The 12,765-nt window shown below is 46.5% G+C and overlaps 1 protein-coding gene across 7 annotated transcripts in view; it reads left to right on the plus strand.

Annotated features, from left to right (window-relative positions):
* Positions 1-12,765, plus strand: part of SYT3 (synaptotagmin 3) — a 404,209-nt gene that overhangs the window by 183,642 nt on the left and 207,802 nt on the right. For 6 of the 7 annotated variants that reach the window (XM_068241413.1, XM_068241420.1, XM_068241415.1 and 3 more), the window contains exons 3-4: positions 1,166-1,305; positions 12,569-12,735. In XM_068241413.1, the coding sequence (XP_068097514.1) occupies positions 12,591-12,735 (145 nt within the window). In that variant the 5' untranslated portion in view covers positions 1,166-1,305; positions 12,569-12,590. The remainder of the gene's footprint in view (positions 1-1,165; positions 1,306-12,568; positions 12,736-12,765) is intronic. The other variant, XM_068241419.1, reaches the window with a different exon arrangement.

Genomic DNA, 12,765 nt, shown 5'->3' on the forward strand with positions numbered 1-12,765 from the left:
GATTTTACACCCCCCGTGGCCGTCCCCGCTGACAACCTACCCCCCCCTCACCTCACCTCACAGGCCTTCCCCGGTGACAGGCAGGAGCAGCCCAGCTTCAGACCTCAGTATCAGCCGGCGACCAGTATGCGGGCGCACCGAACTCAGTGAACACCACGCCGTATATGCGGAAGTGATGTCACTTCCGCATATCAGTGCGGTGTCCGCTGGGTCCTAGCGCCCGCATACTGGTCGCCGGCTGGTCGGAGGTCTGAAGCTGGGCTGCTCCTGAGTCCTGCCTGTCACCGGGGAAGGCCCCGGGGGGGGGGGGGGAGGGGACACACATAGGTTGTCAGCGGGGACGGCCACGGGGGGTGTAAAATCCCAAATTTGCACAACATGTGCACTGACTGCAGCGGCAGGGGCGGCAACACAGGACTCCCGGTGTCACCCCCTAAGCATCAAGACACCCGGTGCGGGCCGCCCCTGCCGCTTGACGGTAGGAACGCCACTGCTTGTAAGTATCATACTTGCTTCCTGTTTAGGCTAAAGCCTGGTAACCACTATTAGTTATGATTGGCCAATCTTAGTATGAGGGTTTATCTACACAATCCGTTCATCGTGTACAATACTTGTTGACCCTCATACTAAATACAGTTGGTAAAATTGGTCAGTGATTGACCAATCATAATTGAAAGTGTGTACCAGGCCCCAAACAAGAAGCGATTGTGAGACATCATGGACACCCAACAAAAACTTGCAAAGAAATCACGTTTCTCCATAAATTCTAGGAACCATTTTTATCTGTAGCAGGAGGGAGGGGCCCACAGGTGTGGGTGGGCCCCAACTACTAACCTCCCCTTTCTCTGATACTCCAGATCAGGTGGTTTTGTGGCTACACTTGTTGTGGGTGTGAAGATCCTGATGGCTACTCTTGTTTTATGACCCTTGTGAGATGGGCCCCCAGGCTTCAGGGTCACCAGTGGAGGCAAGTGAGGGGTTGTGACCATTAAGGGGCCCCATCTGGGGGGCACCATGATTTGTAGCTTCGCCCCATTCTGTAGTCAGATCAATGATACAGAGAGAATGTTAGCTAGAGTGTTTTAGGAGGAAGAGGTGATTATTTCTCCAGATTTGTTTACAAAAAAAAAAGCCAAAACATTTCACCTGACGTGTCTCTTTACAGGCTGTGAATAAAGCAATCTTGAGAGACCCAGGACACGGCTCAGCCTATGACAGCGCAGAGGGCGGGGCTACTAAGCTGCTGAAACTCATCATTTGAATGGCGGGAGAAGAACGGCCACTCCCCAGCTTTCTCTAATACAGGTTATGGAGATTTTTTTATCGTTATTTTGGCGGCTTAGAGTCACATTCCAGACACAGCTGTTTCTTAGTTTTTCAATACAGTGCCCTGTTAGGAGCCCTATCGCCCATCATTTCTTACTGTACAGCATTAGCCTGACATTTCCTCAGAGAGCCCTGTCTGCAGAGATGGCCCGAACGGTTCGTATGCAAACTTATTCACGCGAACATCGGTTGTTCGTTTTTGCGTCGAATCGTGAACTTTATGCGAGTTTGACCTGCCCCCTATACTACATCATTGGCCTAAACTTTCACCCTCTACATCACAGTCAGCAGGCACATGGTAGCCAATCAGGCTACACTCCCTCCTGGAGCCTCCCCCCTTTATAAAAGGCAGCTGCATTGGCCATGATATCACTCTGTGTGCTGCGTAGTTAGTGAGAGAAGGGAGAGAGTCGCTGCAGAGATTAGGGAAAGCTTAGTTAGGCTGTTGTTAGCTTGCTCCTTGCTGATACTTATTGCTAAATAGCACCCCACAACAGCTCTTTTGAGAGCTAATGTTCTTGCGATGTGTTTTTTTTTTTTGTGTGTGTGTGGCCCACTGACAATTGCATATACAGCCCTGTCTGTCGCAGCTGGCCCTTGCTAATTACTATACTGTGTCAGGCCCAGCACATTCAGTGCCTACCTTTTCACTGCACCTGTGGGTGACAGCTGCACATTTGTAATACCAGTCCGACCGTGCATACCTGTTCATTTTCACTGCACCTGCGTGACAGTACGCAGTGTTATATACCAGTCACTGCATAACTGTTCACTGCACCTGTGTGTGTGACAGCTGCACATTGTATTGATACCTGTTACTGCATACCTGTTCACTGTACCTGCGTGACAGCACACTGTTTTATATACCAGTCACTGCGTAACTGTTCACGGCACCTGTGTGTATGACAACTGCACATTTGTAATACCAGTCCGTGCATACCTGTTCGCTGCACCTGTGTGTGTGACAGCTGCACATTTGTAATACCAGTACGTGCATACCTGTTCACTGCACCTGTGTGACCGCAAGCTGTTTTATATACCAGTCCGTGCATACCTGTTAACTGCACCTGTGTGACAGCTGCACATTCTATTGCAATACCAGTCACTGCATACCTTTCACTGCACCTGTGTGACTGCACATTGTATTAGTCAAGTCAGAGCATACCTTTCACTTCATCCCCCCCCCCCCCCCCCCCAATATGGACCAAACAGGCAGAGACAGAGGCAGGCCACCTGGCAGGTCTGTTCGAGGTCGTGCTGACGTGATTGCATGCAGCCCTGGACCAAAGTACAGTGCTCAGAAGAAGGCACATGCCATCAACTCCTAAGATTGTCAGGACGTAGTTGACTATTTAACACAGAACACCTCATCTTCCGCAGCCACCAGCGCTACTACAAGCACCACATCCGCTACATTTGACACTTCGTAGAAGTTATTTGGTGGGGCATTAACTGATTCACAGCCATCATTGTTACAACAAGATAAAGGTGCTAAGCAAGTTACACCACCTCATATGTCTGAGTTAGGCGTCACTATGGACGTAAGGTGTGAGGAGGATGATGAAGTACCTGCTGTTGGTGCAGTTTATGAGGTTTCTGATACAAGCAAAGCTGTGGAGGATGATTATGATGACGATGATGATGATACTGGCAAGGATGTCACGTGGGATCCTAATAGACATGATGACCAGGGGGACAGTTCAGAGGGGGAGTCAGATAGGAGTAGGAGGAGACGAGTTGCTGAAAGAAGCAGGGGGAGCTCGTCATCAGAAACAGCTCGTGGCAGTGTCCAGCGGCATGTATCACCACTTATGGACAGCCAGCCAACATGCCCTTCAACGTCAGCTGCTGACACCACCATAGTGCCATCACCCCAGGACTCAGCGGTGTGGACATTTTTTTGTGTGTCTGCCTCAGATGAGAGCAATGCCATCTGTACTCTCTGCCACCAAATATTGAGTCATGGAAAGGCCAAGACCCACGTAAGAACAACTGCATTACGAAGACACATGCAGAAAAAGCACAAACTGCATTGGCAAGACCACCTGAGGAAAAGCAGCACACAAAAGCAAAGCCACACTCTTTTTCCTCTTCCTCCTCCTTCAGGTGCATTATCTTCAGCCATTTTCTCCCTTGCACCTTCACAGCCACACTCCTCCACTCCGCCTCTCACCTTGAGCAGTTCCTGCTCCTCTGCCCACAGCAGCAGCCAGGTGTCCGTGAAGAAAATCTTTGAGCGGAAGAAGAAAATGTCTGCCAGTCACCGCCTTGCCCGGCGTCTGACAGCAGGCTTGGTGAAACTGTTAGCTCGCCAGCTGTTACCATACAAGCTGGTGGACTTTGAAGCCTTCTGAAAATTTGTGGCGATTGGGACACCGCAGTGGAAGATACCAGGCCGCAATTATTTCTCAAAAAAGGCGATACCCAAACTGTACCATGAAGTTGAAAGGCAAGTGGTGTCGTCTCTGGCACACAGCGTTGGGTCAAGGGTCCATCTGACTACGGATGGTCTGCAAAGCATGGTCAAGGCAGGTACACTACTTACACAGCCCATTGGGTCAACCTGGTGACCGCTGGCAAGCAGGGAGTACGTGGCTGTGTAGCGGACCTAGTTGTGACACCTCCACAGCTTGCATGCAGACCTGTTGCCACCTCTTCTCCTTCTCCTCCTACTCCTCCTGCTACATCCTCTTCGCTGTTGTCGTCCTCCTCCTCCTTGGCTGAGTGGCAGTGCTACTCTACTGGTGCTGTGTTCTCCTCTCCAGCTACACAGCCACAGCTCCCCAGGGCCTATGCTGCATGCCAGGTACGATGGTGTCACGCTATCTTAGACATGTCTTGCCTCAAAGCGGAAAGTCACACTGGAGCAGCTCTACTGGCTGCTCTTAACAAACAGGTGGATCAGTGGCTGACCCCACACCAACTGGAGATCGGCAACGTGGTGTGTGACAATTGCAGCAATCTCATTTCTGCTTTGAATTTGGGAAAGTTGACACGTACCCTGCATGGCACATGTGCTGAATCTAATAATTCAGAGATTTGTGTGTAAGTACCCAGGCTTACAGGACGTTCTAAAGCAGTCCAGGAAAGTGTGTGGGCATTTCTGGTAGCCCTACACGGCCATGGCACGCTTGGACGATATTCAGCGGATAAACAACTTGCTGGTGAGGCGCTTGATTTGCGATAGCCCGACTCGCTGGAATTCAACACTCATGGTGTTTAACCGCCTGCTACAACAGGTGAAAGCCGTCAACCAGTATCTGTACAACTACAGTAAAAGGACATGCTCTGGGGAGATGTGGTTGTTCTGGCCGAAGTACTGGACACTCATGCGAAATGCCTGCAGTCTCATGCGACCGTTTGAGGAGGTGACAAACACAGTGAGTCGCAGTGCGCCATCAGCAACTTAATCTCATATGCTTTCTTCCTGGAGCGTGCTGTGCATAGAGTGGTGGATCAAGCTGTGGAGGAGCATGAACAGGAACAGGAACAGGAGTAAGAGTTGTGGGATCAATTATCAGCAGAACCAGATCTTTCCTCAACACCTGCTGCAGCACAAAGGAGGGGGAGGAGGAGGAAGAGTCGTGTGGGGAAGAGGAGTCAGATGAGGAAGGTGTTTTTTTTTAGGAGGAGGCGAAAGAACAACAACTGCAGCAGGCGTCGCAGGGGGCTTGTGCTGCTCAACTTTCCCGTGGTATTCTTCGTGGCTGGGGGGAGGAGGAGAACTTACCTGACATTACTGAGGAAGAGCAAGAGGAGATGGATAGTACGTCTGCATCCAAATTTGTGCAGATGGTGGCTTTCATGCTGTCCAGCCTGTTGAGGGACCCCCGTATAAAAAAACTCAAGGGAAATGACCTGTACTGGGTGGCAACACTACTAGACCCTCGGTATAGGCACAAAGTGGCGGAGATGTTTCCAAATCACCAGAAGGCAGAAAGGATGCAGCACTTGCAGAACAAGCTGGCAACTATGCTTTACAGTGTGGTTAAGGGTGATGTCACAGCACAACAGAATAAAGGTGCCACTGCCAATAATCTTCCGTCTCCTCCCATGTCCATGCAGGCAAGGACAGGACGCTCTAGCGATCTCATGGTGATGTCGGACATGCGGACATTCTTTAGTCCAACGTCTCGCCTTAGCCCTTCCGGATCCACCCTCCACCAACACCACGACTGGCAGGTAGCTGACTACCTGGCCTTAACTGCAGATGTAGACACTGTGAGCACCGATGAACCCCTGGACTACTGGGTGCGCAGGCTTGACCTGTGGCTAGAGCTGTCCCAATTTGCCATCCAACTTCTGTCTTGCCCTGCCTCAAGCGTCCTGTCAGAAAGGACCTTCAGCGCAGCTGGAGGCATGGTCACTGAGAAGAGAAGTCGCCTAGGTCAAAAAAGTGTTCAGTAACTCACGTTTATCAAAATGAATGAGGCATGGATCCCGGAGGGCTACTGCCTGCCTGAAGACGTCAGTCCGCAACCACAGCATCTCTGCCTGCACCCCATGTGACTGCCTGCCCCAAGACTAAGTCGGCCCCCACACAGCATCTCTGCCTGCAGGCCGCTTGACTGCCTTCTCCGCCACCACCAACAGGGTCCAGGACTCCAGGTGGATTCCTAAATTTTTAGGGCCGCTGCTAGCAGCGGCCACTAACAAAACCAATAACAATTCTTTCTTCTGCATGTACATGCCTGCCTAATTTTTCTGGCTGCACTGCGGCTGCAACAACAAAACAAAAGGCATGTATTGTACATGTGTCAATTCCCCTTCGTGATCGTTACCTTGCCGCAGTGAAGGGGCTTGCGTATGACAATGAAGCAATGACCGCCGGCTATATGAAAGTGTTGGGGGGCACACCCAAGATAATAAGGTCATTGCTTCATTGTGGACAGACCTAATTCGATCAGCTGGACAGTCACTGTTGTTCTATCATTGAGCTACCTCAGCGGTAGCTCAATGATAGGGTTTGAAAACCGTTATCACCTGCACTGTTTGCGGTGCGTTACACAGTGAGTTTGGTCTGTCAGTGTGAAGCAGTACTCTAATTACACTCCCTGATTGATGTATACACATGCAAGATGTTTTAAAGCACTTTATGCTTCCAATTTAGCATGCAATGTGATTTCTGCCCCTAAAACGCTGGCGTGCGTCAAATCCTGATTTTTCCCAGGGACTTTTGGCGTCTATTCCACTCCGCCATGCCCCCCTCCAGGTGTTAGACCCCTTGAAACATCTTTTCTATCACTTTTCTGGCCAGAATTAATGTTTGAAGTTTTGAAAGTTTGCCTGCCCATTGAAGTCTATGGCGGTTCGCAAAGTTTGCGTGAATGCGAACCTAAAATCGGAGGTTCAAGCTGTCTGTGCCCTCTCATCTTGCAGCCTGAATGCAGGCCTGGATTTCTGCATAGGCAACACAGGCTGACCAAGGGCAGCTGCAGCCTAGGCGGGACATTTGGGCTGCTGACCATATTAGACTGGGCTGCAACTGGAAAATGAGGGTTGTTAATGGGGAGCTACACATGTAAGACATAAGATTAACATCCTGTGTTTATAAATTAGCTGCTCTGCTGTGGCAGTCAGCTGACACAGCTAGGAGATCAAATTACACATGTGATTAGTCACAGATAAGGGGGAATTATACAGGCTAAACTCTTTAAATACATACAGAATGCATTCCTCTATGTTTACCTTCTGCCCTGTGCAGGTCCACTTTAAATTTGCACACAACTTTCCTTAGTTTATGATCAGGTTGAGGATGGATAAAACATTTTCAGCTCCTTAATATACAACCAGATGGGTATCACATGGTGTCTTTGGTATCCTGGGATCTAGCATCTATAGTAGCATCTTTGGGCACCATATTGGAACTAGACACCAACTACCGCAGCATACCACTTACTAATAAGCTTCTGTTCTGGAGAGAGAGAAGAGCCCTCACTTCCCTTATGCTGGGTACACAATATGCAATTTCCTTTCTGATCGACGGGAATCGCACAGTTCATTCTGAAACATTCAATCTGCTCCCGTTCGATAACAGTCGATTTTTCAAAGTTATCACGGGAAAATTGATCCTGTATCAATCGGGAGCGGTTTGGAAATGTATACATGATGCAACTTCCTGTTAGATTACCCATCTATTGGAAGGGAAATTGAATTGTGTGTACCCAGCAGTGGGAGATCTATAATACCTGGGGAAGTGAAAAGGAAGAAGACACAGGAAAAGCGTGTGTTATTGTGGAATGACAATGCAGGTTCGGTGGGGGTGAACACAAATGTACTTATTAGTCCATTGTAGGGAAGGTATTTTTAAACAGGGAGACTTTAATTGACCGTAAAGCTTCAAACCTGGTTTCACACTGCATTTTGGCGTCAGCGTTGCAGTGAGGCATGCCCGCTGCACCACTCTGTCAAAAACAGGCCTCCAGGGTTTACTACGTTACTATGCGGTATTCCCTATTGGTATCCGGACAAACAGGAAGTGACGCTCACTTCCTGCCGGCCAAGCGATGATGTGCGCAGAAGCATATTGCATAAAACTCCATTCCGGTCTGCCGCACGCCGCCGCAGATATGCGCGGTAATGTTGTTTTTGAAGCGCGTTAGATTGAGGACCTCCGGGGCACCACTAGGCCACCAATTTTGCCGCAGTTTACACTAGCGGTAAACTGCGGCAAAATTGGTGGCCTTGACTGAAAAGCTTCAAGCCTATTGGATAATCTCTGCACTTCTCTGTTTGCATTGGCTGTATAGCTGCCAACCCATTGTATAATCTCTGTTTTTGTTGCATTGGCTGTATTGCTGCTACGCTGTTGGATAATCTCTGCTCTGTGTGCGTTGGCTGCATTACTGCTTCACTGTTGCGTAATCTTTGTTCTGTTTGCATTCAATGTATATCTATTTCCCTGTTGAACAGTCTCTGCTCTACTTGCATTGGCTGCATCACTGCTTCACTGTTGTTGTTCCATTCGTTGCATAGCTGCTGCCCTGTTGGATAATCTCTGCTCTGCTTGCATTGGCTGTATAGCTGATGCACTGTTCGATGATCTCTTTTCTATGTACATTGGTTATATACAGTAGATGCTTCCCTTTAAAATAATCCCTGCTCTACTTGCATTGTGTGTATCACTGCTTCACTGTTGTATAATCTCTGTGCTGCTTACATTGTTTATATACGCTAGCTGCTGCCCTGTTAGATAATCCCTGCTATGCATGCATTGGCTAAATAACGGTTTCCCTGTTGGATAGTCTCTGCTGTGTAGATTGGTTGTATAGCTGCTGCCCTGTTTGATAATCCCTGATTTGTTTGCATTGGCTGCATCACTGCTTAATTGTTGCATAATCTCTGTCCTGTTTGGTTATATAGCTATTTCAATGTAGCACAATATCTCCTTTGCTTGCATTGGCTGCATCACTGCTTCACTGTTCCATTGGTTGTATAGCTGCTGACCTGTTGGATAATCCCTGTACTGTTTGCATTGGCGGTATAGCTGTTTCTCTATTAGATAATCTCTGCTTTGCTTGCATTAACAGTATAACTATTCCTCTGTTGGATAATATCTGCTATGTGTACATTGGTTATATAGCTGCTGTCCTGTTGAATAATTTGTGTTCTGTTGGCATTGGTGGTATAGCTGTTTCCCTGTTGGATAATCTCTGCTATGTGTACATTGGTTATATAGTTGCTACCCTGTTGGATGATTTCTGCTTTGCTTACATTGTCTGTATTTCTTGTTGGATAATTTCTGCTCTGTGTACATAGATTATATAGCTGTTTCCCTGCTGGACAATCCCTGTTTTGCTTACATCGGTAGTATAGCTGTTTCCCTGTTTTATAATCTCTGCTATGTGTACATTGGTTGTGTAGCTGCTGCCCTTTTGGATAATCCCTGCTCTGTTTGCATTGGCTGTATTGCTTCTTTTCTATTGGATAATCTCTGTTCTGTTTGCATTGGCTGTATTACTGCTTCACTGTTGGATAATCTCTGCACTGTGTAAATTGGCTGTATAGCTGCTGCCCTGATGTATAATCTCTGCTCTGTTTGTATTGGCTGCATAGATGCTGTTTCTATTGGTTGTATAGTGGTTACTCTGTTGGATAATCTCTCCTCTGCTTGCACTGGCTTTATATGTGCTACCCTGTTGAACTCGTACATCAAAAAAGGGTGTTGGGAAAAAAGGGCGCGGGATGTAAACGATAAGCAGTAATACAGTTTATAAAAATATTGTGTTATATTTCGTTTACAAATAATGTTTTACAAATTTAGAAATCATTAAATAATGTGTATGAAATAGCCAATTGTGAAAACATTAATCTTCCCTGTTTTAAAAGTGAAACTTATAATTACGTTTGTTAAAAAATCGATAATATATGTTTAATCTTTATAATTGTATATTATTGTGAATAACCTTCATTTATTGTTTCTTCTTATAATAAAATTTGAAAATATTGTTTATGACAATGATATAAATATAACTACGTTCGTAATAAGTGTTGTAAAACATTAGTAGGAATTACTAAAATTTTACCAAAACTATACCTTATCCTACTCTCACACAGAACCCTCCCTGTACCTATCCCTAACCCCTAGACCCCCCTGGTGGTGCCTAAACCTAAGACCCCCCTAGTGGTGCGTAACCCTAAGACCTCCCTGGTGGTGCCTAACCTTAACCACTCCCTGGTAGTGCCTAACCCTAAGACCCCCCTGGTGGTGCCTAACCCTAAGACCCCCGTGGTGGTGCCTAACCCTAACCACCCCCCTGGTGGTGCCTAACCCTAAGACCCCCCCTGGTGATGCCTAACCCCAACCACCCCCCTGGTGGTGCCTAACCCTAACCACTCCTCTGGTGGTGCCTAACCCTATCCACCCCCCTTACTGATCGCTTTATTTTGTGAATAATAATATTTTACAAACAGTAAGGCATAAACTTTTAAATAATGTTTAGTTAAATACAATAAATATGTTTAGTATTTTTATAAACGTTATTCGTCAGGGTGCATTTTCTAAATTTAAATCATCACAAGCACAGTTATAAAACATTAAAAATCTCCGGGCGCCGTTTGTAAAACGTTAATAATCTCCGGCGCCCTTTTTTCCTGTTTGGCGCCCATTAAACTATAGTTATTATGGGAGTGAATGGCGGCGCCCTTTTTGTCCACTAGCTGCCGGCACCCTTTTTTCCTGTTACCCTGTTGAACTGCCTGCATAGCTGCTATCCTGTTAGGTAATTACTTCTCTGCTTGCATTGGTTGTATAGCTGCTGCATTGTTGGACAATCTCCAATCCTCAAATGAAGTGTTACCGTATGTGAAACAGATGTTAGAAGATAGAACTATCTCCATTGTGTTTAAATTAAGTATGGAAGTGGTAAATAATCCGAAAAATATAATGTTATTCTTGCTTCTATTCTTGTCCTAATATAATCAGATACAGGTCCTTCTCAAAAAATTAGCATATTGTGATAAAGTTCATTATTTTCTGTAATGTACTGATAAACATTAGACTTTCATATATTTTAGATTCATTACACACAACTGAGGTAGTTCAAGCCTTTTATTGTTTTAATATTGATGATTTTGGCATACAGCTCATGAAAACCCAAAATTCCTATCTCAAAAAATTAGCATATTATGAAAAGGTTCTCTAAAAGAGCTATTAACCTCACCTGAATCAACTAATTAACTCTAAACACCTGCAAAAGATTCCTGAGGCTTTTAAAAACTCCCAGCCTGGTTCATTACTCAAAACCGCAATCATGGGTAAGACTGCCGACCTGACTGCTGTCCAGAAGGCCATCATTGACACCCTCAAGCAAGAGGGTAAGACACAGAAAGAAATTTCAGAACGAATAGGCTGTTCCCAGAGTGCTGTATCAAGGCACTTCAGTGGGAAGTCTGTGGGAAGGAAAAAGTGTGGCAGAAAACGCTGCACAACGATAAGAGGTGACCGGACCCTGAGGAAGATTGTGGAGAAGGACCGACATCCAGAGCCACCGTGTACAGGCGTGTGCAGGAAATGGGCTACAGGTGCCGCATTCCCAAGGTCAAGCCACTTTTGAACCAGAAACAGCGGCAGAAGCGCCTGACCTGGGCTACAGAGAAGCAGCACTGGACTGTTACTTAGTGGTCCAAAGTACTTTTTTCGGATGAAAGCAACTTTTGAATGTCATTCGGAAATCAAGGTGCCAGAGTCTGGAGGAAGACTGGGGAGAGGGAAATGCCAAAATGCCTGAAGTCCAGTGTCAAGTACCCACAGTCAGTGATGGTCTGGGGTGCCATGTCAGCTGCTGGTGTTGGTCCACTGTGTTTTATCAAGTGCAGGGTCAATGCAGCTAGCTATCAGGGGATTTTGGAGCACTTCATGCTTCCATCTGCTAAAAAGCTTTATGGAGATGAAGATTTCATTTTTCAGCACAACCTGGCACCTGCTCACAGTGCCAAAACCACTGGTAAATGGTTTACTGACCATGGTATTACTTTGTTCAATTGGCCTGCCAACTCTCCTGACCTGAACCCCATAGAGAATCTGTGGGATATTGTGAAGAGAAAGTTGAGAGACGCAAGACCCAACACTCTGTATGAGCTTAAGGCCGCTATTGAAGCATCCTGGGCCTCCATAACACCTGAGCAGAGCCACAGACTGATTGCCTCCATGCCACGCCGCATTGAAACAGTCATTTCTGCAAAACAGGGATGGTCGTAGTCAGCCAACTTCGCTACGCTGGAACTACGCGTATTTTTACGCAAATACGCTTCACAATCTACGGCTATGTAATCAGAAACTTCACTTCGTTTGCATTTCGTATACTACGTGTTAAAATACGCAAGCTTCGCGTAATGCGAATCGTAGTTGATGCAACCGCTTATGCCCTTATGCTGAAAAATTTCCGCAATAATCTTCAACCTATTTGCAAATATAAACTAATATAAGCGTACATTCCACCTTCCAATGCGGAATTGTATGCGTATAAAAGGGCAATAATATTTCTGCGCATGCGCAATGATCCATATCGATGCAGTTACCGCACGCGTAGTTGACTTCGCAATACATACGTCAACTACACGTAGCGGGCAAAGCTTCGCATAGCGGGACTACGACTACGCGGAAATGCGTACGTGTAGTTCTCTTTGGTGGTTCACTTTAAACTACTGTACTTCATTCATATCTATGTTAGAGTGTTTTTTTTTTCTTGCCCATAAGGTGGCGATACCTTTTAACGTGTAACATTTCTCTATTACACTCTAGTGCTGAGAGATGGTATTGCGAGATGTCTGGGGATTATGAAGACGATCATATCTGTCGCAGCACAGTGACTCTGATGAAAGAGCTGTGCATTAGGAATGAACAGGATGAAAAATGTCTGGAGTTCTATGAGCTGCAGAGAAGCCAGGGGATGCATTATACAAACACAGGTAAGATGTGCTCTGTCACTACAGTATGTG

The sequence above is a fragment of the Hyperolius riggenbachi genome, chromosome 6 (assembly GCF_040937935.1).
Source record: "Hyperolius riggenbachi isolate aHypRig1 chromosome 6, aHypRig1.pri, whole genome shotgun sequence".
Lineage (NCBI taxonomy): Eukaryota > Metazoa > Chordata > Amphibia > Anura > Hyperoliidae > Hyperolius > Hyperolius riggenbachi.